This window comes from Haemaphysalis longicornis, unplaced genomic scaffold, assembly GCF_048455015.1.
Source record: "Haemaphysalis longicornis isolate Haplotype H1 unplaced genomic scaffold, Haemaphysalis longicornis Haplotype H1 scaffold_6, whole genome shotgun sequence".
Lineage (NCBI taxonomy): Eukaryota > Metazoa > Arthropoda > Arachnida > Ixodida > Ixodidae > Haemaphysalis > Haemaphysalis longicornis.
The window spans coordinates 51,796,606-51,822,531 of NW_027526407.1; the positions used below are offsets into that span (position 1 = coordinate 51,796,606).

Sequence of the window (25,926 nt, forward strand, 5' to 3'; positions counted from 1 at the left end):
TGAATTGTCAGACGTGTCAGGATTACACATGTGGCCAAGTAGTTTAAAACAGCACTGTAATGGGTGCAGCTGAACATGGAGGATACAAGTGCAAAAGAAGGCCTATATCGACTGACTACGCAGTTTGCTCAAAAAGAAAGTTTCCAACAAATTTCAGCATATTTATAATTTTTTTTTTCCTTGACAGCGCAGTCTCACTACTGATAACATTTGCCTGCAATTTCTTGCAATTACTGCGAAAACATGGCCGTAAAAATATTGTAGTAGTGCTGTAAAACTGTCGCTGACAGGCAGTTTTCGTCTCTTAGTTGGCACCATCGCCCCAGCCCTGTCTTCAACTCAAAGTCCTAAGCACTGTGACAGACAACACGGCTCTCTAACCGTGCCAGTGGTGAAACTTCGCTTACAAAAATGGACAGCTTCGAACTTTGGTTCATTCGTTTCACGACACCTATTCAACCACCTTTCTCTCAATAGTAAGGTCAGCGAAAACGGCAACCAATCATAATTTTGCAACCCTGAGCTTTCTCACCACCCCTTCCCCAAAAGTTCGAGGACACCTAAGTACTTCTTTTGTGTTGTGAATGAAAAAGCATTAATGACCAACTGAATGCCCGAGGCACTTTGATTCCGCCTGTGACCTCAAAGAGCTTTGTCTTCTTGCAGCCTGACTAGATTTGCTTCGCACTCTACTACTGCCTTACGCTTTCGAATGGCTCTGATCTGTCTTCTACGTGTTGTGCTGCTACCATTACTGTCGCCATGTGTTGGGAGAGTTGACGATAGTGGTGGGTTTCGCTACCTGTGTTTGCTCACTTGGCGAGATTCTTGCGTTTCCTTACTTCATCTGTAGCCTGCTGGCTTGGACAGCCACCTTTCAGTACTGCAGAGTTTAACTCTTTCTTTAAGGCGCCATAGGCCATCGGACACGAAGTTCCGATTACTTCAAGCATCCCGCGAAAGCTAAAAATGGCACCTTGAGGAAAACTAACGCCATCTGGCGTATTTCTTAACAACTTCTTTTTCGATTTTATTACGTTTTGTTGACATTTCGCATCCAGACATGGCGCTGAGAGTGAAACTTGAACCTGCAATAGCAGTGAGTTCTGTGAAAATGGCGTCCGCTTCCCGCCACACTCCGCAAATGCAGACAGCTGCGGCGAGGACTTCGGCAGCTGCAGCTGCTGATTTTTGTTAACCCAGCGGCAGCGATGACTCCAGCAACGACGTGGATTCATTAGATTTTAGTTCTGATGAAGACGCTCCCATTTATATCCCTCAGGCCTTCACAGGTGCTGCCAGGTAGGTTCGTTTTTGACTTCGCGCTGTATTTATAAACAAAATGTGCTACCTATCTGATGACTGTGGTTTTACTTTGATGTGCAGGGTCCAGACAACGTATGGTGGGGATATTTTGCCAAATGCACAGCGCCATATTGTGTTATCACCTTCAAGATAGCCTGGCACTCGTGGCAGATTAGCTCTGTGGAGTGATGCGCAACGCTTCTCAAGAGTGCTGGATTTTTTTTTCTTGTTCTTTACCACTGAAGTGATAAGGATTTTGTGTGAGAACCAAAAAGTATGTGTGGATGCATATTTTAGAGAGACTGACTTAACGTCAAGTGGCTTCACAGAGTGGCACAGCCGTCAGTTCCGCTAGGTTGACGGGCCCGCAAAGATCCAAAACTTGGTGTACAGCGTTGATTTATATATTGAATCATAGCCAAGGAACACAGGAACAATTCACATATCTTAGAATTCCTAAAACAATTTTTAGGCTCAGCACAATTTTCTACATATTTTTTTTGTGCACTTTTTTTTTCCTGATTATTTGACCAACAAACTGCCAATAATTGTACCTTTCACAAAACCGCTGTTATACGTTTGGAGGAGCAATTTATAAGCTCCAATTTCATGCATAGCAAGGCTAAATGTGTCCACTAGCTCAAGACAAAAAAATAGTTTTGTGGAAGCACGCAAAATCAGTCGTTTTTCCGCCATAATGAAAGAGTTACGCACGTCCTATAGAATGCCCCTAGCTATGGAACACTTCAAAGAGATGTGGTCCCGAACTGTTTTGCTGTTACGGACGCCGACCAACACCAACGCCGACTTTTGGTTTGCATTAAGAAGGGTAATGCAGTCAGTGCAACGAAAGAGGTGCAAAGAGGCAGTGGTGCTTCGGTGCACGCAAGTGCAGGAGTGCGAAAGAAAAAAAACGATGAGACATGCAAGTGGCGACACAACAGGGTGATCACCGCACTACTCACCCAGCCGCCTCTTCTGGAACTGGTGAAACCTGGGAGCACGCAAGGAGCTGCCTGGGAGACGACGCGGTCACCACCACCGCTCAGTCACCACCATTGCTCAGGCAACCATGCTTCGCCGACCCCCCCTACAGATTTCTCGCAAACGCATGCGGTTGAGCAAGCATGCAGCGTATCGTGCAGGGTTATCATTGCAAGGGTAAGGTGGCGAAAAAGAGATGGCTTCTTACTCTAAGGAACTGCATGCAGAAATAGGCTGGTTTGCAAAAAGAACAAAAACTGCATTTCAGAAGTACGGCAAAGTCCTGATGAAACTTGGCACAGTCACAGAATCATCTTGGGAGTCAAAACGCAGCATGATCTGTTTCAAAATGTACACCAGAACTTGAGTCTGAGCTGTTTTCCCAAAACAATACCAGTACTTCTGTTCAAGACTTCCCCAATGTTATCAACCTTTGTAGTGTGAGAATGCGTCTGCGTAACGCCCCAAATTCAACCAGTTTTTCGAAATCGTATCATCTTGAAACTCATATCGCCTGTGACTGTGTCATCAAGATTCTACTATATTTCAGTTTGTAGTAGCTAGTAGCAAACAAAAAGTTTCATGCAGTTAGCCACAGACCAAAGATGCACATCACTAAAGAATACTTGAATTACAGGTGTTTCAGGTAAACAAACGAACGACTCAGCAGGAGGTAACATCAGTTATTTTCCTTACCATTTCCTTTCATTTTTTCTGCAAGAGTCGTCCACAAGGGATGCTTCCCCATTGACGTCAGTGTTACTTTTACATAACCAAAGCATTACTGGGCACCCTTTTCCCCCTCTCACAACATTCCCGCAAAATCGCCGATTTTTGCAGTACGCTTCTTGATACGTGCTTGCACTTGTCATTTGTGGCTGCCTTGCACTTGCTTGGCTGTTTAACTAGGCAGCGAAAGAGCCATTTATTTATGCTAATTTTTAAGCTGGTACACCAGGTTTGACTGCAGGCGTTTCCCATGGACTTGCCATCCTGGTTGGAAACCTTTTCTTTTTTTGATTGGCTTTAATGCACTTTAACCTGCTTCTTTCCAGTACCTAGCATGTCTTATGTAACACTCGGAAGCACGTGACAAACCTCACAGAATCGGAGAAAGGTTTTAGCCAAGTTGATGAATGAGGAGGAGGAGGAGGAGGAGGACACAAAACCCACCTCTTTATGCCGAGAGTAGCAAACAAATTTTTACATAGGCTACATTCATCCCAAATTGCCGAATTATGATGGTCAATTGCTTCTGCATGGCCTCAACACAATGATGAATGCCACATCTCTCAATAAAGTGCCTTAATTTTGATTTCAACCCTTCATCTTCATCATTGTAATTTTTGTCTCTCCACAAACCGCATTTCAATGTGCTTCTATATATCAGTAAATGGAACTACATCGAGACATCATTCTTGTCAGTATGCTTTCTTCCAAAGTTGTTTGAACCTGTAGTCCTCACCTGAAAAATTTATACAACAGGTCGGTCAATAAGGAAGGCGTTAATCTTTCAGCTAAAACATTCGTGCAGCATGTCCTTCCGTTCACAAATTGAATTGATTTGCAGCGAATCGCACAAAAGCATGTTCGAAGATTTAACAAGCAGCTGCTGACCACTCTCAACTAGCACACGAAACTGCTCAACGGGATTCGAACTGCTGGTACGCAACCTGTACCCATCTGACTAGCGACGCAGGTCACCACGAAATGCATTCTGCATCCTTTCTCTGCACTGAGAGTGACCTTAGTGTGACCTGAGGTGACACCAGGGTGGGCGGGAACGATTCGAACATTAAAACCTCCAGTAACGAACCTTTACCCATCTAAAAATGCAGATCATCACAGAACGCCTTCTTTTCTCTGCACTTAGAGTGACCTCACTGCGACCTGGGGCAACACCAGGGTTGACCGAGAACAGGCACGCACCCTCGGACAGCCTCACGCTCCACGAAGACGGCTGCCGGCCCTTGGGCTCCTCCGGAGTTCCGGCCTCGTCGCCCTCCTTGTGTCCATTGGATGCCGGCTGCGGCGCTCCAACGGACCTCTCGGCGTCGGCGTCGTTGACGTTGTTGTTGTTGTTGTTGTGGTGACCCTGACGGGCCTGCGCAATGATGCGCCGCGCCCGTTCTCGGAGCTGCTCCTGATGCCGCCGCTCTTCCAGCGATCCCGGACTGAGTTCCCGGTTGGCCGGCTGCCGGGCTTCCTCCAAAAGCCGGCGCGCTCGCTCCTGAAGTTCGACCAGTCGACTCGACGGCCTCTATGTGATGAAAGAGGGTTGAGTAAGGAAATCTAGCTCACTAGTGCTTGCGTCAAGCAAAGTGTGGTATTGGGCTAGTTGGTCATTCATCTTAACAATACCGCGCAACAGAAACAAAGACTTAAGCATCATTGTGACCAGTTGACAAGGGAAATTGTGGAGGCTGCGCAAATCAGTAGGCTAGGCAAAGATTGTGTCAGCGCTCCTTCCATAGCCCTGTCCACAAATGAACTTGAATTTCTACACGTCCGAAACGGAGCAACCTAACTTGCCGTATCAATGTACACACACGTGCTGAGTGCGTGTGGTCTGTTAATCATATATGCATCTGTTTTGAATGTAATGTTTCCGGCACATTTGATATAGATTACCTACCGTGTCGAATTGCTTCATCGTAGGTGTGTGCATGCGTGTTTGTATTAATATGGCTTGTTTCTGTAATAAAAATTCAGTTGGAAGTCAGCGCTCGTCCTGTGTGCCTCGCTTAAGTCTTTGTTTCTGTTGCGCTGTATTGTTAAGCTTGCGTCAAGTTTCACCACTCAGGAAAGGACACATCTGCTGGATGACAAAAATGGGATTAGGGAGGAAAATTTTTAATTTTTTTTAACAGAGAAGATGTTGAGCAAATGGCTTGTGTGTGGTGTTCACAGTTTTAAAAATACCAAGAAAATGCCAAGTGCTCGTGCATGCGTGCCTCGAGCGCACATTTGTCAAGCTAAGCCTACCCACTTAGAAAGATTAGTCTGCATTGGCCATAAAAACACTCCAGCGTTTGCTGTATCGTGGAAACACTTGCTCGGAACGAGACAGACATGTCAAAGCGTACGCCCCTCGTTCGTTTGTTCTCATGTTATTGTGCGCATGCGCTTTGCAATGTCGAAGGCTGCTACAGGTGACCATTGAGTCCCTATTGCTCGGCCACGAGTAGTTTGAACGGCCGAGGAACAGGCCGTGCTTCGAGAGGCTCGGCGTGCAAAGCATCCGCTAGAGACGATAGGTGGCGCTTGCAGAGTGGCGTACGAAAACATCGACCAAACCGACAAGCTGACTTTGGCCTTGAAATGGGCATTCAAAATGGTTCTTTGCCACTGGTGCCACCAAAATTCAATGAGCTGTAAAATTAGTTCCAAGCGGTGCATCAAAAAACCGATTTTCTTATTTCACTCGCCAGGGTTCATTGTATTGTAAAATGTAAAGATTACAGTTTTACGACTAGCACTGTTTCATCTATTGTTCCTCCAAAAATGACTAATTACCTCTCATTATCCTGGGCACTAATTGACTGGCTCGAAAAATAATGCCGTATTTGAAATCAGTGTGGAAAAAGTAGCAAGACTGGCAAGTTTCACAGAGCTTACTTAAGAATAAAAGGAGCTGTTTTAAGAGCAGTGTACCCCCTTAATTAAATGGCCCAATCAGATAAACGTCAGCTTCATAACACCAGGGACCGCCAGGTTCAATTCCGACCACGGCAAGCGTTCTTTTCTCGAGGCACCTGACGTTCCTTCGCTCACACCCCCATCATCATCATCGTTTTGTGGAACCCACTGTGTACAGCCGGTTCTCCTGCAGTGCGTTTTTGTGACGGGACGGTCGCCATCAGCGAGGCATAGAAAGCTTCGCTTTAATTCCCCTCTAGCATATATTAGTACGAAACCCTACGCCTACTAGAACTTGGGACTCTTCACGCTCTAACGACGCTCTAACGAACGCACGCACCTTCTTCGGGTCAATGAGTGGGGAGACCAGGACCTCAGGCGGCGGAGGCGGCTTGGTTGGCGACAGGTCGACCACCCGGCATGGCACACGGACTTCCCGCTTCTCTGCGGACGCAACCGTCTTCTTCTCGGCAGGTTCAGGCTCACCATCTCCTGCATCGAACGTACATACCAAACACGCTCTGTGCCGGCCAGAGATTGGCACATAACACACGCAGTGCTGCGTATTCTAGCCAACCTTGAGCAAGGTGCGTCAAAGCATCACCAAACAGGACGACTCCGAACTCCGTCAAAAAGCTGGTACGACCTCGTAACGTGAACGCCCAGTGTCCACTCATATCCAGTGTCCGTTCACGCACAGAACGACTCACCACTACAGATCCTCCAGGATTTTTTTTCACTCCGTCATCCCGAAGCGAGATTCCATACTGCCTTGTGCGAATTTCGGAAAAATTCTCCCAAATCCCAAAGTTATAGCTTGTATTCACTGGTGAGGCACACATGCAGGCAACCATGCGAGTCCACCGTCAATGGTGTCGTTAGGCTTCGCGGGATGGCGGTACCTGTCCGTGCTAAGCACATGATGTGTGTTGGATATTCCACACTCTATCCCCCCGAACGCAAACTAATGCCTCGACTCCAATGTGAGTTCGATTAATAACATCTCTGTTGACACCACTGTTAAGAATTGGGTTGAACTGTAACAGACGACGCACGCCGGTGTTTTTTTTTTTTTTCTTCGGCGTGCAGGTGCAGTGGCACAAGCCAGGCCATGTCCGTGGCGCTTCGGCTATGTTCGCGCCATTTACAGTGTTGCCAAGCGAAGAAATTGACAGCTAAACTTTTCAGTGAATACCATCTATAACAAGCACGATTGCACTCCTTACCTGGTTTCTTGGTGTCCTCCTCATCCGAGTCAAAGGGGTTCATCAGCTGTTGGCGGGTCATCAGCGGCTTCTTCTCTGGTTGCGTCACCTCCTTGCTGGCGGGGACCGCCGTCTTGGCACTGGCATTCTTCGCCGACTCTAGCGTCTCCGTCTTCTCTTCCCTTTGACTCCTCGTCGTCGGGCTTTCCCTCGCTGCTTTCTTTTGTTCTGTTGGGCTCGTTTCCCTCGGGCCTTGTTCCGCTGGACTTTGTTCCTCGGAACTCCGCTGTCGCGGACCTTGATCCGTTGGACTTTGTTCCGCTGGACATTCTTCCACCTTGGGAGAAGGCACTTCGCTGGGCCTGCGTGGATGTACGTAAGGAAGTCGGGAGGTTATCTCTCCCCCAGTCTGCAGCAATAAATGTAGAGGGCTGACAACTGAGATATCCGCAGAATTTATGGTTGCCTCCTGAAATCTACCGTATTTATTCGCAAATGAACCCATCCCCTCACTTTTATTCTTGAGAATTCCCTTTTATGTTACCTTGCATAGAAAATGCGGCACAAATAGAAAAGGTACTGTTCAATATTTTATCTTAGCGCAAATGCCGTTGACGATCGCAGTAACTGAATATCATGACACAGCACCAGCAGAGATGCTAAAAAAGCATTCTAACCAAAGGAAATCTGAACACTAGACGGCGACGTGAGCGCAAACGCCGTGACTCACAACTCGAAAATTGCATGCTCGCGGAGCGCCACCTGCTGTACACAAAACAAACCTTCTTGCGTCTAGCGCCATAGAAGTGCGGCAGCGTGCAAATAAAACTGCAATTGCGCTCTGCATATCTTCCCTGCCTTGTGCTCATGGATGTGTTGATCTGCAACATCGCCATTTTCTTCATGTCTTTGTGCTCCGACCTTTTTTGTGCTCCTGGTGCGTGGCGTATGATAGGCCGGTACGCGAGTTACGTGGCAGGTGGTCGAGTCGATGCTCTGCCGATGGACACCGAGGGCATGAAGCGCGATTCCCTTTGAGCTCATCAGCAGCAGCTTTGAAAAGACAAACTTTGAACAGCCTTAACGGCACGGAAGATGATTAGCTGTGGGCCGATGATGACGAGGAAAGCCATGAGCGACTCCAGTGAGGAAGACAGCTCTGACAACGAAAAGGGGGACGAACCGACCCGCCAGTAGGGGTGGGGGGCAGTAGCATGTCGTAAATAAAAATAAATTGGGTTTCACAATTTCGCACGTGTTTTTGCTGAAAAGGTAAATTTTGATAGCACTTCTCTTACCATCTTGATTGTATGAAATTTCAACTTTTAAAAATTTGTTGCAACTTTTTCCCACATAATGATCCCCCACTTTCCACCCTCCAATTTCATGCCAAATTTTCTGTGAAAAAAAAAAGTGGGTTCATTACGCGAGTAAATACAGTAGCCGAACCTCGATACAACAACTTGCAACCGAAAGCGTTGTCAAACCACAAATTTTGCTGCAATCAGGTTTGAGCGTTTCAGATGTACCAATAATGTTACAGAGGCTCTAGAACACCTTTTGGTAGTTGTCGATAGCATATGAACAAAATTCCCTAAAAAACTCCACCTTTTTGTGCAAGTAACCAGCCCTCATCTATGAGGTGTATGTGATTAACATGCTGTTTGCAACAGACCCGTTTTTGTGCATGCAAGACGCTGACAACGTTACCGAGATGCCAACGCAGTTTTTTCTTTTGTCAACGGAATGTGGTGAATGTCACCTCCAGAACGTGCGACCGCTTGCATCCCCAACACTACCACTGCTTGTTGACTCTAGGTAACGATAGAAAAAGTGAATGTGCATCAAGGCTTTCAACTTAGAAACGTGTTAGAGATGGTGTCCTGCATCCTACACGGGTAATTTGATGTTTGCTACAACGGTAGCAATTAGACCTGTAAATACGTTGCCGCTCAACGTCCCCTTTGCATGGCGATGCGAATGCGGGTACATGCATTTTAACTGAGTCATAGCAACAGACAGGAGAGGAAGAAAAAGACACAAAAAGAAAAGGGCGGTGATAATAATGAGGGGACACATTCAACAATTGAGCACTCATGCTTCTGCAATCACTACATCCCGAGGAGTGCTCAGGTGTCCTAACATCATCCCAATCCTCATTATCACTGTCACCACATTCATCTTACGTAGCAAGCTAGGCATCTTAGGTCGGCCAACGCCGCCATACTTCATTGTAGCTCTCGCTCTCTATTTCTCCCTTTTTCTATTCTTTTCTCTCAATTTCTCTCTCTCAATTTCTCTCTCCCAGCCTTCCTCACAACCTCTTTTTCTCTCTCCCTCAAACTCGTTCTCTATCTCTTGCTTTCTCTTTTTCCCTCCTCTCTCAGATTCTCACCTCTGTCCCCTCCCTTTTCCTCTTCCTTTCTCTCAATGTCTCTTTCTCCATTTCTCTAACACCCCCTTTCTCTCTCTCCCCTTCACTGCCTCCACTCTTTCTCTCTCCCTCCTCTCTCCCGTTCTCACCTCTGTCTCCCTTTCTCTCTATATTTCTTCCTCCCTCTCTCTCCTCTCTTTCTGTCTCTCTATCTCCCTCTCTCCCCTCTTTCTTTTTCTCCTTCTTTCTCTCTCCCTCCCTCTCTAAATTTCTAAGGTGGTGATGCAAAGGTGTTCATGATTAACCAGCCCAAACTAGACGCCGTCGAACGAGAGAGGAGTACACAACACGAGCGCTATGAACAAGTAATGAAGTGCAACAAGGTTGAAAACTTGGCTAGTTGGTATACATTCAAGATTAACCAGCGCAAACTAGACGGGACGAGAGAGGTGTTCGTACGTGTGGGCTGCCGAGTCAGAGCTGGCGGGTGTTGCTACAGCCGCCTCCTCTTCTGCTTCCCTGGTCGTGGTGGTGGCGACCACGGGAGGGGAGGAGGAGGAGGGACGCATCTCCGGCAGGGGTTTCCGCAGCTCTGCTGGCCCTGTGAGCTGCTGCCTGAGCTGGTGCAGGTACGTGGCCACCACCAGCTTGTCCGGCACCGACAGCAGCACCATGTCCGCCGGGTCCAGCAGCCGCGAGACGCCCAGGGACGCCCCGGCCTCAAAGGCCTGCACACACACGGGCCCGCACGCTCCAGTGAGACGTACAACGTTACACACTAAGGCGAAAATCTCATATGTCTTATGGAACGTGGAACGTGAACACAAACAGTGCCGGCAGTGGCGTCAACCCAAACGGTACTGCAAGTCACACGACCTGAATGACGGGGACTGTGCAGTGGAGGAGCACGGGTATAAACATTAAAGGGACCCTGCAGCACTTACCATCGACTACTCGGTATGTATTTTTTGGGGTAAAGTCTATTGTTGCAGCAATCTCCTCCTGCAAGAATTATGAAAATCCATTCACCATCACTGAAACTATGTGCAATAAGAAATCGCGCATAATTACTCCCTCTAAACTCGACTGCGGACAACGCAATAAAAGCTGCGCGCTCTCCCCTAAAGAGGGGGGCGGCTTGCGACATTCTCTTCGGTGGCCTTCGATATATCATATGCTGGGAAGTTTTCTCCTTTTCTCCGCAACGTGCAGGGGTCTATTTCCGGTCTGGTGCCACAAAGAAGCAGGCATGGCTGCCTGCTCGCAAGTGTGCGCTCAGGCTAATAGGGTGTTTTTGAAGCAAACGTTTGTTGTCGAGTGGTCTCGTTGAAAGGGGAGTGTTGAGTTCGTCACCCAAACTCCAAGCGCATTTTCTCATCGTGCGTAGTTTCAGCGATAGTGAACAGATTTTCATAATTCTTACGGGGGGAGATTGCTGGGACAATAGACTTTACCCCAAAATACATTCCGAATAGTCGATGGCAAGTGCTGCAAGGTCCCTATTATGAGTTCCTGTTCCATTTGCAAGAGCATACGTACGAACGCACCATAGAACCGACGAACGCTTTCGATATATACCATCTGGTCGCAGTTCCAAAACGTCTTCCCACATTCAAAGGAGAAATAAAGGATAGAAGGGTGAATGGGGCCCTTGCCTTCTTGCAGTTTCCCGCAATGTCGTGGGGCGAGAGGGAGTCCATGTCGATGAGGTCCGGGTGGAAGCGGTGGATGATGGCGCAGAAGGCCATGCCGTTGCGCCACGAGGTCGTCAGGTTGGTCACCTTGAGCCCCGTGTAGCCGCTGGTCATGCGCTGGCACCACGTCAGAAGGTCTTCCCCGGGATCCTGAAGGGATAGTGCACAAGCAGAGCCAGAACTCCTTAATCAGCCTCATTCATGCGCTATCGTTAAAGCCCGCCCTTCCCACCTCCCCTGTCAAGTGAAATTCTCTGTACATTGTTACCTTGCTTCCTCTCTGAAGACCCTTAAATAAGGCCAGTAATGGAGACCAACAAGTAAAAGCAGCAGGCATGTGTGTTACACATGTTCCTTCCATACAGTTTCTCTAATACTTTCAAATGTAGCCACTGAGATTACTAATCCCATCCCATCGTTTTCTCTTCCACAAAAATTTGCCACTCATCCAGGCGGCAAAGGTAGCTAACTTCATTCTGCAGGTATGCACTGAAATTAGTTCATCTGAGACTAACATAGCATGCTCGGTAGAGGCCACTAGGTGCAAGTTGTTCCGTGTTCCATAAGAGACAGGTACTATATTGGCACGAACCATGTATTGGGTTTGTTTGTTTATGCTTTGTTTTTGCCACACGGCCGCACCGGGCCTTATTATCTGTGTGCCAAGTGAAGCGCTTGTTCCATTGTTTATTTTTTAAGCCGCATGGGTTATCTCATTTTATAGGGAGAGTGCTTCGCCCCAACGTCACTAGCCTAGAATAGTTGTATTTTATCTATAGAGTTCTCGATGTAATTCAATGGTGAAAGAAACATACGCGCCTAAGGATAAAATAACCGCAGAGTTGACGCCGTGGCATTCAATTCGCCGACACTCGCCCGCGCACGTGTCACTTTGTTGACTGCTGCTTCGCCGCCTCTGTATTCCTTGAGTTGTTAGGGGAGAACAAGTTCACTCCAATAAACTTGCTTTTCCTTCAAGCCAACTGCGCCATCTCTGGCTTCGTGACAATATAATGTAACTTGACACATCAATGAAGGCTCACTTTGCCTGAATAGAAGCATGTTGTGATAGAGACTACTGTATTTTCACGATTCTAACGTGCACACTTTTTTTGCTCAAAGGTAGCCTTAATATTTGTGTGCACGTTACAACTGGGCTCAAAACCGAAATAGGCTTTAAAGCGCCAGCAGCATTGCCATATGGAACAGACACGAAGTCCCCCCACAATCCAACTCAATCCAATAAAAACAATCCGTCACCACCATGTGAGTGAATTTCAGCGCACTAATTCCTCAACGGCATGTCGTATACCTTGGTCAGCTGTTGCACATTTTTTTGCGCTGCTGGAATTAGCCCGTCACACCTAGATTTATGAAGATCAAGGCACTTGAAATCGCAAACAGCTTCAATGTTCCTCGCTATAACTTTATTTCAAGCCACAGCAGCATAAGCAATCTCACGGAGCACAATCACTTTTTGGCTTCCACAGCTGCATATGCCAAATAAAATCTCCTTCTTCCAGTTACGTGGTGTCATGTCTTTTTTATGTGCGCGGTACAGTCAGTGCCAAATTATTATCTTTTTTTAAATTCTCATGCGCGAACTTACCCGTGCGTTAAAATTGGGGGCGCGTTAAAACCGCACAAATACGGTATGTCAGGGTGGCTGTTGTCTCAAACTACTGATGCGTGCATACCTCCAATGCCCCCAAGTACCATAAACTGACCCAGAGCTCTTTGCTAAGGCAGGCATTGCACGCCAAGTGCACTTTTCAAAACCAAAGAATTCAAAGACGAGGGTGTTGTCGGAGAGTCACGGCAACTATAATGTGTCCCCTCCCTGGGGTATCGAAGACCGACACCAAGCTGCTGTAACCTGCCATGCTGCTTCGGCCCTCTGCAGTCTAAGCAGTGAAGGGAAGCGGTCTCACCGGAAGTGGTCCTTGCTCTTCGTCCGGGCCATTGAGTGGTTCTTCGGGAGGCTTGTCCGGCGGTTCAGGTGGCGGTTGGATGACCCTCACAGCGGACGAATCCTTCAGGGACAGGTCTGCGGGGGAGGGCAGATGCAAGACTCGATTGTTGCTAGATTAAAAAGTAGTCATGCTAGCCCATCCCCCGTTGCCCATTCCCCAGTGGTGCCTACTCGCATACTTAATGCCTAACAGGAAATAGAACACACACAGATGGATGCATGAATGAAGAGACACTCAATCATAACTAGATATTAAAGGGGGAGGTCAACCTAGCCTGTCCCTTTTTGCCCATTCCCCGCTGATGCCCATTCACATAACCAAATGCCCAACAGGAAATAAAATGGATGCACAAACCAATAGACCAAAAAAATGGACCCCATCTATGCTGTGAAGGTGGTTTGAAAGCAAGACTGTAGCATTTCTGTTCTACTCTGCTGTCACCAGTGGAATGCCACAAATAGTCTTTGTCTCCACTAGGTATTTACCATGGGAGCACCGCCAAAATATAAAATACTATATGCCTGGCAATTGATTTCATTGTTGTTACAGTTCTGCAATGGATGGGCCGCGCACATTCAGGACACCTGAATACAACGAGTGGCAAAGGGAACATAAATGGCGATTTGATCAGTGGCAGTGTGCTACCAAATTGGATGAAGATTGTGCCTAAGAAGCCGAGAGGACACAAAGCAGGGGAGCACCTCCCGACATGCATTCCACAAGCTATCATAATCATCATCACATATTGACACAGTAAACTAATTACACAGAGTAAATGAAACTCGGTGTAATGATATGCTAACCTAAGAGCCTGACTTTTTCTGAAGATATGTAGTTTAGAATGAAAGCTAATGAGCATTCGCCGAAAAGTTGGCTTTACAGCAAAGCGTATCCTGATGGCGCAATGACACGGAAAATCCTGTGGATTGAGTTTTTTTTTATGCATCACTTGGAACTAATTTTACAGCTCATTAAACTTTGGTGGCGCCATTGGCAAGGAACCATTTCAAATGCCCATTTCTAACACCAAAGTTTAATGAGCTGTAAAATAAGTTCCACATGGTGCACCAAAAAACCGCTTCTCTTATTGCACTAACCAGGGTTCGTAGTGTTGGAAAGTATAAAGATCACAGTTTTATGACCAACACTGTTTTGTCTATTGTTCCTCGAAAAATGACTAATTATCTCTAATATATCTTGGGTACTAATTGACTCACTAAGAAATAATGGCATCCTTGAAATCAGTGGGAAAGAAGCAGCAAGACCGACAAGCTTCACTGTGTTTACTTGAAAAGTAAAAGAAATTGTTTTAAGAGCAGTGTTCCTGCTTAAACACAGGGTGCAGGAACCAGAGTGCGTCAGCCATTCTGTACGTTTCGTTCAGTGCGTTCTTCTTGCAAATTTCTGCGCTCCCCATTTAGACATGTTACGGTTGTACCGTATTTTCGCGTGTGTAACTCGCCCCTGCATGTAATCCGCACCCCCAGTTTCAGTCCGCCGGAAAAGAAAAAAAAAATCCTCGCGTATTGCCCGCACATTTGATCCACAAAAGGCTGCACCGAAGCTACTGCTCAAGCAACCCATCACATACTGCATAAACAGAAAAAGCGTATTCACTAATTCACAAGGACACAAGGAAGAAGACAAGGACAAGGAAGACAACATACAAGGACAAGGAAGAAAAAACAAGCTTGTGCTTGTTTCTTCTTCCTTGCCCTTGTATGCTTTGCGCAATCGCTGCCGTGGAAGGCTTAGTCAGTGTTACCGCGTAGGAGCTTGCCGGCACAACCCGCATTGCCGTGAAGTAGCACTAAAGGAAACCCTGCGTATAATCCGCACGCATACTTTGCAACTGACATTTTCCCACTTTTGGTGCGGGTTATACGCGCCAAAATACGGTACGTTGCAGTGACCTACCGATGTCTGCTGGGTCGGGCGATGCGGAAGGCGCGGGGGCGCTGTCGCCAGAGACGAGGCTCGAGCAGTCGGCCGCCAACTGCGCGAGCTGTGCCGAGGCCTGCGGCGAGACCTCCTCCTCAAAGTCCTCCAGGTTGGCGTAGTCGGGAGCGGCCAACGGTGCCGCACTCAGCAGGCTCGCTATGCTCTGCATGTCCTCGTCCCTGCACAAAACCACGCATTGCTTTGTCACGGAATGGGACTTTCTTTTCCGAATAAAGATTGTGTCCGCATGTACTGGGCCGATCGCTTCTCGTGAGAAACGGTGCGATGAACCCTGTTGTGGTCGTCGGTACGATGACAGTGATGATCGCACCAGGGATCATCCTACCACTACTAAGGCAATATGATCCTACAGGATCATATTGTCTTAGTAGGACTTGCTTGCGGGCTAGTTGGTTCGTGACGTATGAAGGAATAAGTTTGCACAACAGACGAAGACGAAGAGGACAAGACGAGCGCTCGTCTCATCCTCTCTAACTTCGTCCTCGTCTTTTGTGCAAACTTATTCCTTCATACGTCAGATTGTCATGCAGACGAAGACAATGCAGGGTTTACTGAAGCGAAATTGTGCTCTGCAAGGAATTTAGAATTCAAACGGTGTAGAAGCAGTCAATGAAGTGACGTGTACAGATGGGTGTCGGTGAATAGGATGTTGCGACGTTTGCCCTGTGAGCATTTATCTCCCGGCGTAAACCTTTCCGGAACCAATGAATTAGATCGAAATTACTGGTAATCAAAGAAGAAGATTCTACAAGGCGAAACACTGTCCCTATCACATTAGATAGCTTGTGTGGCAGATTAAAAGAGAAGGGAACGCACGTTTTGCTTCAAAAACAGATAAGATAGCCAGGCACGGCCATATGCTGGCAACAAAGCACACAAGAAAACAAAACAGAAGGTATGGATTGCGGCAATACAGATCATGAGACAATAAAACAAAGACTTTGTCTTCATGCATGCAGCGTCGATTGCCTCTTCTGGGGAGTGATATCGTGTATCCTGTTGCGATCATCAGTGCAATGTTCCTTTTGGATCATCACATCGATGACCACCACAGGGATCCGATGAATCATGCTATAATCCAACAAAGGCTTTGACCGCATGTGCAGCACCAATTGCCTCTCATAAGGAGGAATACAATGATCCCTGCATTGATCATTAGTGCGATGATCACCACATGGATCATGTTGATTATGTGAAGATCCATAAGGACCATTGCACCGATAATTACTACAGGGATCATGATCACAACAGGGATTACACAGGTCATGTGATGACCCATAAGGATCAGTGCACAATCCATTTGATCGACTGCACCATAAAAAGGTGCGATGATCTACTATAATAGACAGTGGCACATCATCAATGCCCCGATCACCTGTCATCCAATTCTATCTTACCAATTCCTTCGAAATTGAAATCAATGCCGAGTTTTTTTTTTGTTTCACAGACCACAGAGTGGGGGGGAAACAAAAACACCATCATTTTTACCACCAGCACCACCACCAGCCTATCTTAGTCCACTGCCACATGAAGGCCTCTCCCATCAACTCCTAACTTCTCCTCCCCTGCGTCAATTGCTGCATCTCATCCTTCCATCTAGTTATCGATCTTACCCTACTTCTAGTCCTGGCTCTCAGTGGCCCCTCCATCATCCATCTCTAAGACCCCACGTTTCACACATAGGTCACTGAAAAAGAAATAAAATTAAAACCGTTCCACTCAATGTGAAAGCTGTCGGAAGTTCAGAGCAGTGATTCGATGTAGTGGGCTGTAGCGCCGTTATCCGCTCGCTGCGACCACCCAATGCAATTCAGTGCTCACACGCCCCCTGCCTGAAATTGCGCCAGCGGGAGTTCTGTTCTCTTTGTGCTTGCTTTATCCTCCCGCACGTGCCGGCGTTGCACCGCCACTTTTTTTTCGCTTGCTATCGTAAAAACCAACCCAACGGGCGTTCCTAACTAAATAAACGCGGGCGCTGCCGGTTAGTTACGTATATTTTGCCTCAAATGTACCTGCAGTTTTATTTGCACTAAACAACGGGGAGATGTAGGACAAGCGCCAGCGGTTCACGAGTCTCGAAAGCTTATGACTATATAAACCGCTTGGCTTTAAAAGCCTCTGTGTTACGCCGCGACGACGGGACGTCGTGTGGCTCTACTTGGGTCCAGCGAGCGAGCTACAACGACAAGCTGAGCCCCTAAAATGCTCTGCCCTTAAAAGGGAAGGTGCAGTGACGTACGTGGCCTTTCCCTCGCGCAGCAGGCTGCACGAAAGGGTCAGCATGAGCTGAGCCTCGGTGCACTTGGGCGAAAGCGGCCGCATGTGCAGGACCAGCTCTGTCTGCGTTGGCTCCGGCCGCGAAAACTTGGCCACGTTCACAACTCCCACGGCCACGTGCCGCCGCTTGCCTTGCGCCGAGATCTGCGACAGGGTCAGATGCAGATGCGTGTTTGGGCACTGCTCCACTCGAAGGACGAGGGTGGGGGGGCGACACTTTGACAAATTTTAACTGAGCAAAAATGCTGGCACTGGTGCCTGTAACAACGAAAGGGCTCCTTGACCAGCGTCTTTGAAGCATTCCGAAGCACAAGGTATTCCACAGCACATGCTTCAACTTGGCAGTAGTGAAAGGTGGCTTTCCACACCAGTAAGCCGCGGGTTAAGTGAGGGAGAGGAAGAACACAGCCAAGTGAGTGAACAGACAGGCAGCGAAGTCCACCATCATTGTCAACTTGTCGAACACACGTGGAACAAGCGAGCAGTGGAGCAAAGCGTACGAGACAGATTGAAGCCATTAGAAAGTGTTAATATAGATCACAAAGCAAAGTGGCTCAAGGGGAAAGAGGACAACCTTTGACAACAAGGGGCAGAAATGAAGTGCCCCAGGAATCCAATTCGACATGAATGCTTCCCCATTCAGAACCTTTAAGTGTTCTCGAGCTTTCTTTCTTCCTTTTTACCCGCCGCGGTGGCTCAGTGGCTAAGCCGTTGCGCTGCTGAGCACGAGGTCGCGGGTTCGATTCCCGGCCGCGGCGGTCGCTTTTCTGATGGAGGCGAAAAGCAAAAACGCCCGTGTGTACGAGATTTCGGCGCACGTTAAAGATCCCCAGGTGGTCAAAATTAATCCGGAGCCCTCCACTACGGCGCGCCTCATCGCCTGCGTTGCGTCGGCGCGTTAAACCCTACAATCAATCAATCAATCAATCTTTCTTCCTTTTTTTTTTTTGCGCAACAATTCACTTGGTCCGCTCAATTTCCACACGAGTATTGCGAGTTATGTTCTACTGAGTATTAAAACAGACGTCACAACTGCGACTGTTTGGTTACTAAGCAATCATGCTGGGTAAGTAGCATAGAAGAAGTTGGTTTTCTCGCCAGTGAAGACTGGTTGGGCCTCATAATGGCCCAAGGACAAAATTAGTGACTTGAAAGTCACCTATGCAGGTCACCACTTTCCTCTATGACTAAATAAAAACAACTGTGCTGCAGCAGCCGTCGGTGGTGCAGAATGCAATGTTCACACACACACTTTGCGCTCTGTGCGCTTGTACTTAATTCAATTCTACACAACAATTGCAAGTGTCACATTATTTCCCAATTGTTGATGCCGGTAAACAAATAAAACAGGCATACCGACTCACAAGGGTCTCAAGGTCTCAACTGAGGCTTTCCCAGTATTCGACATCAACTGAACTGTATGAGCGTGCTACCGGTATTGATCTTCTGAGTTCAGCAGAGTTAAATAATAAATAAAAATGACAAAGGCATCAGGGCATCATTATTCTGAACAAATGTTTCCTCGATTTGGTAAAGAGCTCCACATTTTAAATGAAAGTGAACATCTTTGTGCAATGGCTGTGACTGTGTTGGCTGTTAAATGGTTTCAGGTACCCTTAAACTAAATCAATCAAGCCAGTTGCAACATGGGCACATGTTTCAACCAATTCAAGCAATTTGGAATGTTCGGACGAAGACTCAGATGCATACGGCAGTCGCAAGCCCTGTAGAAGGCCTGGATGAAGTACTGCATAACAACCAAAGCGTCCCAGGACACCTAAGCACTTTTTAACTCTTTCGGGACCGCTCCATAGGCCATCGATCACATATGATCGATGGTTTCACGAGCCTGCAGAATACAAATTTTCGCTCGATGGAACACCTAGCGACATCTAGGAGATAGTTTGAAAACTATAGTTTTCTCTTTTGTGAAGTTTCTTTTTTTATCGCCAGGCGGCAACGCATCAGATATTTTATTCTGACGGGCAGTGGTTTCGAATGTAAACAAACATGGCGTCATACTCGCGCGAGCGCGATAAGAAATTGGCCTCATCTCGTTTTGCATATCTTCGCCTTCTACTGTGGATTTTAACGATGAGAGTGGCAGTGAAAAGTCAGAATGCGGCTTTAGAGATCGGATTTCAGCTCGAGTGAGGATTCAGGTGTCGATAAGCCTGGAACATCAAATCGCGCTCAAAGGTGGGTGTTGGTTTCGGTTTCAATTGTCTCTGGAGTAGGTATGTGCGCTTGAAATATGTTCTGGCTGGTTTATATCTGTTCGCTAGGGTGTTAACTACCTATGGTGATGATCTCCTGCCACCATCTCAGAAAGGGATCAAGTTTTCGCCGAGACGAAAGCCCGATGTGTACCTGGGCGACGACGTAGCCATGGCCCTAGTGCCAAAGAGATCACGCACAAAACAAAAAGCCAGTTACACCTAGCCGCATCAAACTTTCGCGATGAAGAAACAAAGCATTGTGTTAGATTTTGTATATCTTGAAATAAGTTTATTCTTTTTTAATATTTTTATATTTACGCTTTTTTCTATCTTTTTCTGTAGTTCTTTTACAAAGTTCTTACTTTCAGATTTTTTAATGGTTCTATCATCAGTGTTTAAGTAAAACTTGGTATTGTATGTCAAAGAACATATAATTAGCTCCATTTTGGTATATGCTAAGGTAGGATGGTGCCTTTGCTGTATGTAATAAAAAATTTGTAGCGAGACCTCACTTTTTCATCACTTTTTCGGGCGGTCCCGAAAGAGTTAAGGGTTCTCAATGTGAAAGCATTAGTAATAGACTAGTGAACATCCAAGACGCTTTGCTACCACCCTGCCTTCTCGAATGGCTTCATTCTTCTGCCACTTGAGACACTTAGCTTAGCACTCACCTTCTGCCTTACGCTTTCAAATGGCTTCTATCGGTTTCCCACATGTTTCGCCGCTTCTCATTTCTGCTGCCACGTATTGGAAGAGCTGATGACATTAGTGGATTTCGCCGCCTGTCTCTTCACTCACTTGGTGCGTTCCTCCACTACCTTATCTGCGGTATACTGGTGTGGATGGCTACATTTTGCTACTGCCAAGTTAAAGTGCATGCTACGTGCTATGGAACACATCGTGCTATGAAACACCTCAAAGACAGGTGGTAAAGGGGCCATTTTGCTGTTACAGACACCAAAGCCGGCCTTTCCGCTCAATGGGCCATTTAATGCTTTTGCATTGAAATGAACCACACGAGAGAACAGCAACGTTGGGCGGAGCAAAGGTGAGTTGTACGTACGTCCTCGACGACAAAGCTCCAGTCCTTGTCCTCAAAGACGTTGCTGTTGGCCTCGCGGAACAGGGTCATGGTCACCTCGACGTTTTCCGGCACCGGCCACACCACGCGGCCTCGGTACGGCTCCCGGATGGTGGGCTCCCATGACCGTGGCTGCACAGCACCGTCGACGACTTTCGGTTAAGTCTCCCCCCCTCATCACTCACACGCAGTGTTAAAAATGTTTTACAGCATAAGCTGCTAGTGGCACCGTCTCTACAACTGCACTGGATGCAGTTGTAGAGACGGTGCTAGTACCAGTGCTACCACTGCATGTCGAACTTGTAGGGGGTGCATTCCCCAACAAGCCCATTGTTGGCTTTTTGAATGTACCCCTCGATCATTTGATGCTGAAATAAATATCTTGTATCTTGAAAACTGGCCGACACAAGCCTTGCGTCCATGACTGAAGCAGTGTCCAACAACTTTTTGCCAAATCTCCCCGAATTTTCCCAAATCTTCAACACGCAGTGTTGAAAATGTTCCAAAGTGTTATTTGTTACCGGCAATGTCCCTGTAAGTGCGTCGGGATGTCGATCCAAGAACTAGCCAACACAAGACCTTAACAGCTTCCCCATCAGGCCCATAACAACCGACGCACACTGCCCATATGAACTGACCCATACGAACACTGGAAATTTCAAAATCAAATATTTATGTACTAGAAATTCCAACTTCAAATTGGTAACTCAGTCACATTTAAACTAACGTCTGAAGCTAAAATATCTGCACATTTAAGATTAAAATGTATAAAAAAAGGGAGGCTGTGAATTTCCAGTGAATGTCCTGTGAATATCCTGACTTCCCCTCCACTCTAAGAGCTTCACGAAGGATCTTTGTGTTGCCAAGAAGAAGTTAATCACGTGTTGTTATTCGCCATAAAAACTAGCTGAGGAAAAGCAGGTCACATTTCTCTCACCTGGGAAGCCACTCGACGGCCCCTCCGAGTCCATATCACCAGCAGCTTGTGTGGTTGCCTGCACACAAGATAAATGGTAAGTGAGGCGATTTAAAGGTAAGGTATAATAGTTTTGTCCTTTCAAAAACCCTATTTCTGTACAGTCCATCTAAAAATACTGCAAGGTGCAAAATGTGACACCTGCAATATGTAGATGCATGTTGAGGGCGACCAGCAAAAATTGGCAACATTGAAGCCAACATTAAGACAAGCGCAGCCATTACAGCCAAGAAGAAGTAACGCTGAAAGCCAAGCTTAACCCGTTCGCCAGACCTCTGGCTGGCCGGCAGGAATGTCACTTCCTTTCATGGCTGTCTGCCCGACTCGCCAGAAGGTGCAGCGTTGTTTGCAACAGAGTTATTTTAAGTGCTTCTAATGGATTAACAAGGTATTTCACCGTACAACCCATCATGTCCCAGTTAATTCCATTCACTCATACCAAGTGTTTGCACAACTCATTTATGCCAAATACTTCTTTGTGTTGGAATCATCTTCCTGGCAACATTGCTGACATACATGACACTGTTTTACTTCCTGTCACTAATTTTATTTGTAAGTAGTCTTTAGTTCATATCCTGCATCAGGCGACGTCACTTGATTCCACTTTTTCTGTTGCTGTATGTTCCACTGGTATGTAGTACATACCACCCCCTTCGTTAATGCCCTCGGGCCTTGAGGGTAATTACATAAATAAATAAATTCAGTGGTACCTACTACATGTTCAAAATAAATCTGGCTGAAGTGAAATTTTGCTGAAGTTGTCCTTGAAGACCTTTCAAGTTAACTCATACAACGTAGCAGATCTGACAGCTTAATTAAGAGGGTACACTGCTCTTAAAACAGCTTCCGTTAATTTTAAAGTAAAGTCTTTGAAACTTATCAGCCTTGCTGCTTTTTTCCCACTGGTTTCAAATATGCCATTTCAGCCAATTAGTTGCCAAGATAATTAGATAAATAGCCATTTTTAGAGGAATAGACAAAACGGTGTTTGTCATAAAAGTTTAATCTTTATATTTCTTAATACTGTGACTCCTGGGGAATGCAGCAAGAGAATCAGTTTCTTGACGCACCGCTTGGAACTGATTATACAGCTCTTTAAACTTTGGTGGCACCAGTGGCAAGGAACCATTTCGAGTGCCCATTTCAAACACCAAATTTTAATGAGCTGTAAAATTAGTTCCAAGCGGTGCATCAATAAACTGATTCTCTTACTGCATTCCCAAGGATTCATATTGAGAAATATAAAGATTAAAGTTGAATTGAATTAAAATTGAAAAGTTTTCCAATATTCCTTGAATTTGTCCATTTAAATAAACATGGCTAGAATGGAGGTGAGTGAGTTACCAAGGGCTGGTTCTTTAAAACTGAACACAGCTGTATTTTATCTTCCAGGTGCCTTTAAAGGAGCCATGAAGACAAAATACATGTTGGGTTTATTAGAAAGACTGCTTAGTCCCGATAACAATGATACCAATATCATCGCAATCTTCGAACAAATAACGGAGATACGAAAGAAAACGTGTGAAGCAGACGCGACCCCCTAGCCAATTTCCCGCAACTTTTCAATGACGTCACGGAACCTTGTTTGTGCGATTGGCGGCCGCCTAACTGACCTGTCGCGACGACACATGACTGGACGTCTGTAATGGGGCCTCTAGTTCCATTTGACCGCATCACTCGAATGCTAACGTGCAGTTAACGCACTGAAAATTATGTTTTATTGTTGGCCCGTGTGACGTCATGCTTGCTCATAACACGTCACTGTGGCGCAAAATTTGAAAGTTTTTAAATACTTCTTGCTTTTTTTCGTTAAAAAAACATCTTTTGTGGCTGTAATGAAGTTGAGTGAGATACTAAATTCTAGTTCTTTCAAATTAAACCAAGTTGTATTTTCTCTTCATGGCTCCTTTAAGGCATGCAAAAAATAAACACAAATAACAAAAAGCACAGAATTACGGCAACCCATTACAGAAACTCAGCAATGGCTGCCCCTGGCCCCCTATCCGATGCCACGTCAGACAGTTTTTGCATGCCTTTGCACATCCTGTGCAGTTTCCTGTTTGCAGTTCCCTGTGGTGCTGTGTGCAGCCCTTATTATAAAGAAAAGCGCTACAGCACATGAGCCGAAATGGTGGGGCAGAAAGGGGGTGTAGTGACATTTTCTCCTGCGCAGCTTCTAGCCATTGTGAACCTGCTTACAATTTCTTGGGCTGCCACTCAACAACTGTGGAACTCCGCGCCCATGCATGGCACAATGGTGACACGACTCACACTCAGCATGGACAGAGGGTGCCCTAATAAACTACTGACCGCTGTCGCCATGAAACACGACAAAGCTGTCGCACCAGATGGCGAGGCAGTGGTAGAAAAGGCACGAAAAACACCGGTAAAAAAAAAAACCGCTGCTTCTAAATCACACAGGATGCAATAAAACAAATTCAGCCACCTTCGCAAATGAGATGCGATGACTGGGGAAACAGCAGAGCTGGTGGTCTGCACTAGCTTCAACTTGCTTTCCTTAGGTCTGCCCGTCTTATCGGTCAATCAGACACTGACGCCACTGAGGGCATGCCGTCTCTCTCAACTTGGAGAACACCTGCACATCAGACCTTACGTCATCAATAGGTGCAGCCAATCCCTTGCACACACCTCCCCTCCTGAACTTCAATTCAGCCGGAGTCCAGAGCCAATGCCTGTGCTACAAACCGCAAGGATACGCTGAGCGGTCCGAATGCGATGATACCACAACTGGACAGACATCGGTTTCATAACACGAGGGACCGGGTCCAATTCCAACCCCGAGAAGTGTTTCTTTCTTGAGGCGCGCACTCACCACACCTGCTCGTCGGCTCCTTCCCTTCTCGCCACTTTCCGTCACACTTATTGGCCTAGCCTTTTCCTCTTCTCCACTTTGCTGTGGTGAGTTTTGAGTGACGGCAGGCACGGATGGAACTCAACTTTAAAGGGGCCATGCAGACAAAACACAAGTTTGGTTTGTTCGAAAGATTGCCTCGTTAGAATCATACTGTCACCACTTTTAACACACACTTCACTCAAATAAGCTACATAATTAAGAAAAAAAGAGAACGGCCATGTGACCCACTAGCTCATTTCCCGCAACAGAACCTGTGATGCCATACGCCCCACTGTGCGATTGGCAGAGGCCGGTAGAAGCAAACGCAAATTGGGCAGGGCTTATAACCTTGTCGAATGAGCTATTGGGGCTTAAATTTAATGCATATTCATTTTACAGCAGTAGGAATGGTACGGTAAATAATTAAAGTAACGAAAATACAAGTAAGCATAGAAGTACCGATGTGCACTGCCGTTGGTGCTGGGCACACTACACTTGTTTTAGGTGCACAGCAGTCCGCCGCTTTGGAGTTGTCTTCCACGACACTGCCCGGTTGGCGTAAGTGACGTTGACTTAAAATGACCCTGTTTGTCAATCATACCCCATGTTTCCTGAAATGGTTACTTTCTACCGTAACAAAAACAAGCCAGGTGCAAATACAGTCAAAAACAAAGCAACGGTGGACAACAGCCCGCGGCTGAGTATGGTAGCGCCATCTGGGAGGACTGACGGTAAGCAACGCTGTAGAGCCTAATGACGCACTATAAGTTCGTTTGGATACCCGCCCCTGTGACTTCATGGCAGACATCACAAAAACACACGATTCGGCTGGAGAATCAAATTTTTAACCTAAACTGATTAATTTCTAAGGGAATACGGACTCGTCTGCTGCCGGACAAGCATTGGAGACACTATAAAGCAAAATCTTTCGAATAAAACAAACTTGTATTTTGTCTGCATGGACCCTTTAAAGAGCTCCATTGATAAAAAACAAGAGTGCTTGACAAAAGCTGTGTTTCACACTGTCAGAGAGAGGCAAAGAACACTGTTCTATGTGGGGGTCAGTCGAGCTGACAGCAGACACTGCGCAACAGGTTGAAAGAGAGCAAACAACACTATTTCCGTACATTCACACAGCCACAGTGGCTAGCACCCCCGCAGTTATAGTGACGGTGGGTGATATTGGGCGTGGTGGGTGATAGCGGGCGTAGTGGGTTATGGTGGACACCCACCACTTCTTGGTGCCGGTGATGATGAGCTCCCTGTAGGAGGCCACCAGCTGGAACTTGGCCGCATGCTTGTTGACCCGCTGTAACCGCTTCCAGACCGACGTCATGCCTGGCCTGCCTGGCTACCTGCTGAGACCTGGGGCGGAAAAAAAAC

General features: G+C 46.7%; 1 protein-coding gene across 6 annotated transcripts in view; it reads right to left on the minus strand.

Annotated features, from left to right (window-relative positions):
* Positions 1 to 25,926, minus strand: part of Ehbp1 (Eps15 homology domain containing protein-binding protein 1) — a 58,983-nt gene that overhangs the window by 27,356 nt on the left and 5,701 nt on the right. For 4 of the 6 annotated variants that reach the window (XR_013317018.1, XR_013317019.1, XM_077674303.1 and 1 more), the window contains exons 2-13: positions 25,776 to 25,908; positions 21,651 to 21,708; positions 20,696 to 20,845; positions 17,376 to 17,557; positions 15,092 to 15,294; positions 13,133 to 13,248; positions 11,163 to 11,351; positions 9,967 to 10,235; positions 7,155 to 7,495; positions 6,269 to 6,420; positions 4,219 to 4,549; positions 2,271 to 2,321 (exon numbers count right to left, since the gene is read on the minus strand). Coding sequence is in view for 2 of the 6 variants with exons in the window: in XM_077674303.1 (XP_077530429.1) it covers positions 2,271 to 2,321; positions 4,219 to 4,549; positions 6,269 to 6,420; positions 7,155 to 7,495; positions 9,967 to 10,235; positions 11,163 to 11,351; positions 13,133 to 13,248; positions 15,092 to 15,294; positions 17,376 to 17,557; positions 20,696 to 20,845; positions 21,651 to 21,708; positions 25,776 to 25,879 (2,146 nt within the window). In the remaining 4 variants the exon portion in view is untranslated. The remainder of the gene's footprint in view (positions 1 to 2,270; positions 2,322 to 4,218; positions 4,550 to 6,268; positions 6,421 to 7,154; positions 7,496 to 9,966; positions 10,236 to 11,162; positions 11,352 to 13,132; positions 13,249 to 15,091; positions 15,295 to 17,375; positions 17,558 to 20,695; positions 20,846 to 21,650; positions 21,709 to 25,775; positions 25,909 to 25,926) is intronic. The other 2 variants (XR_013317020.1, XR_013317021.1) reach the window with 1 other exon arrangement.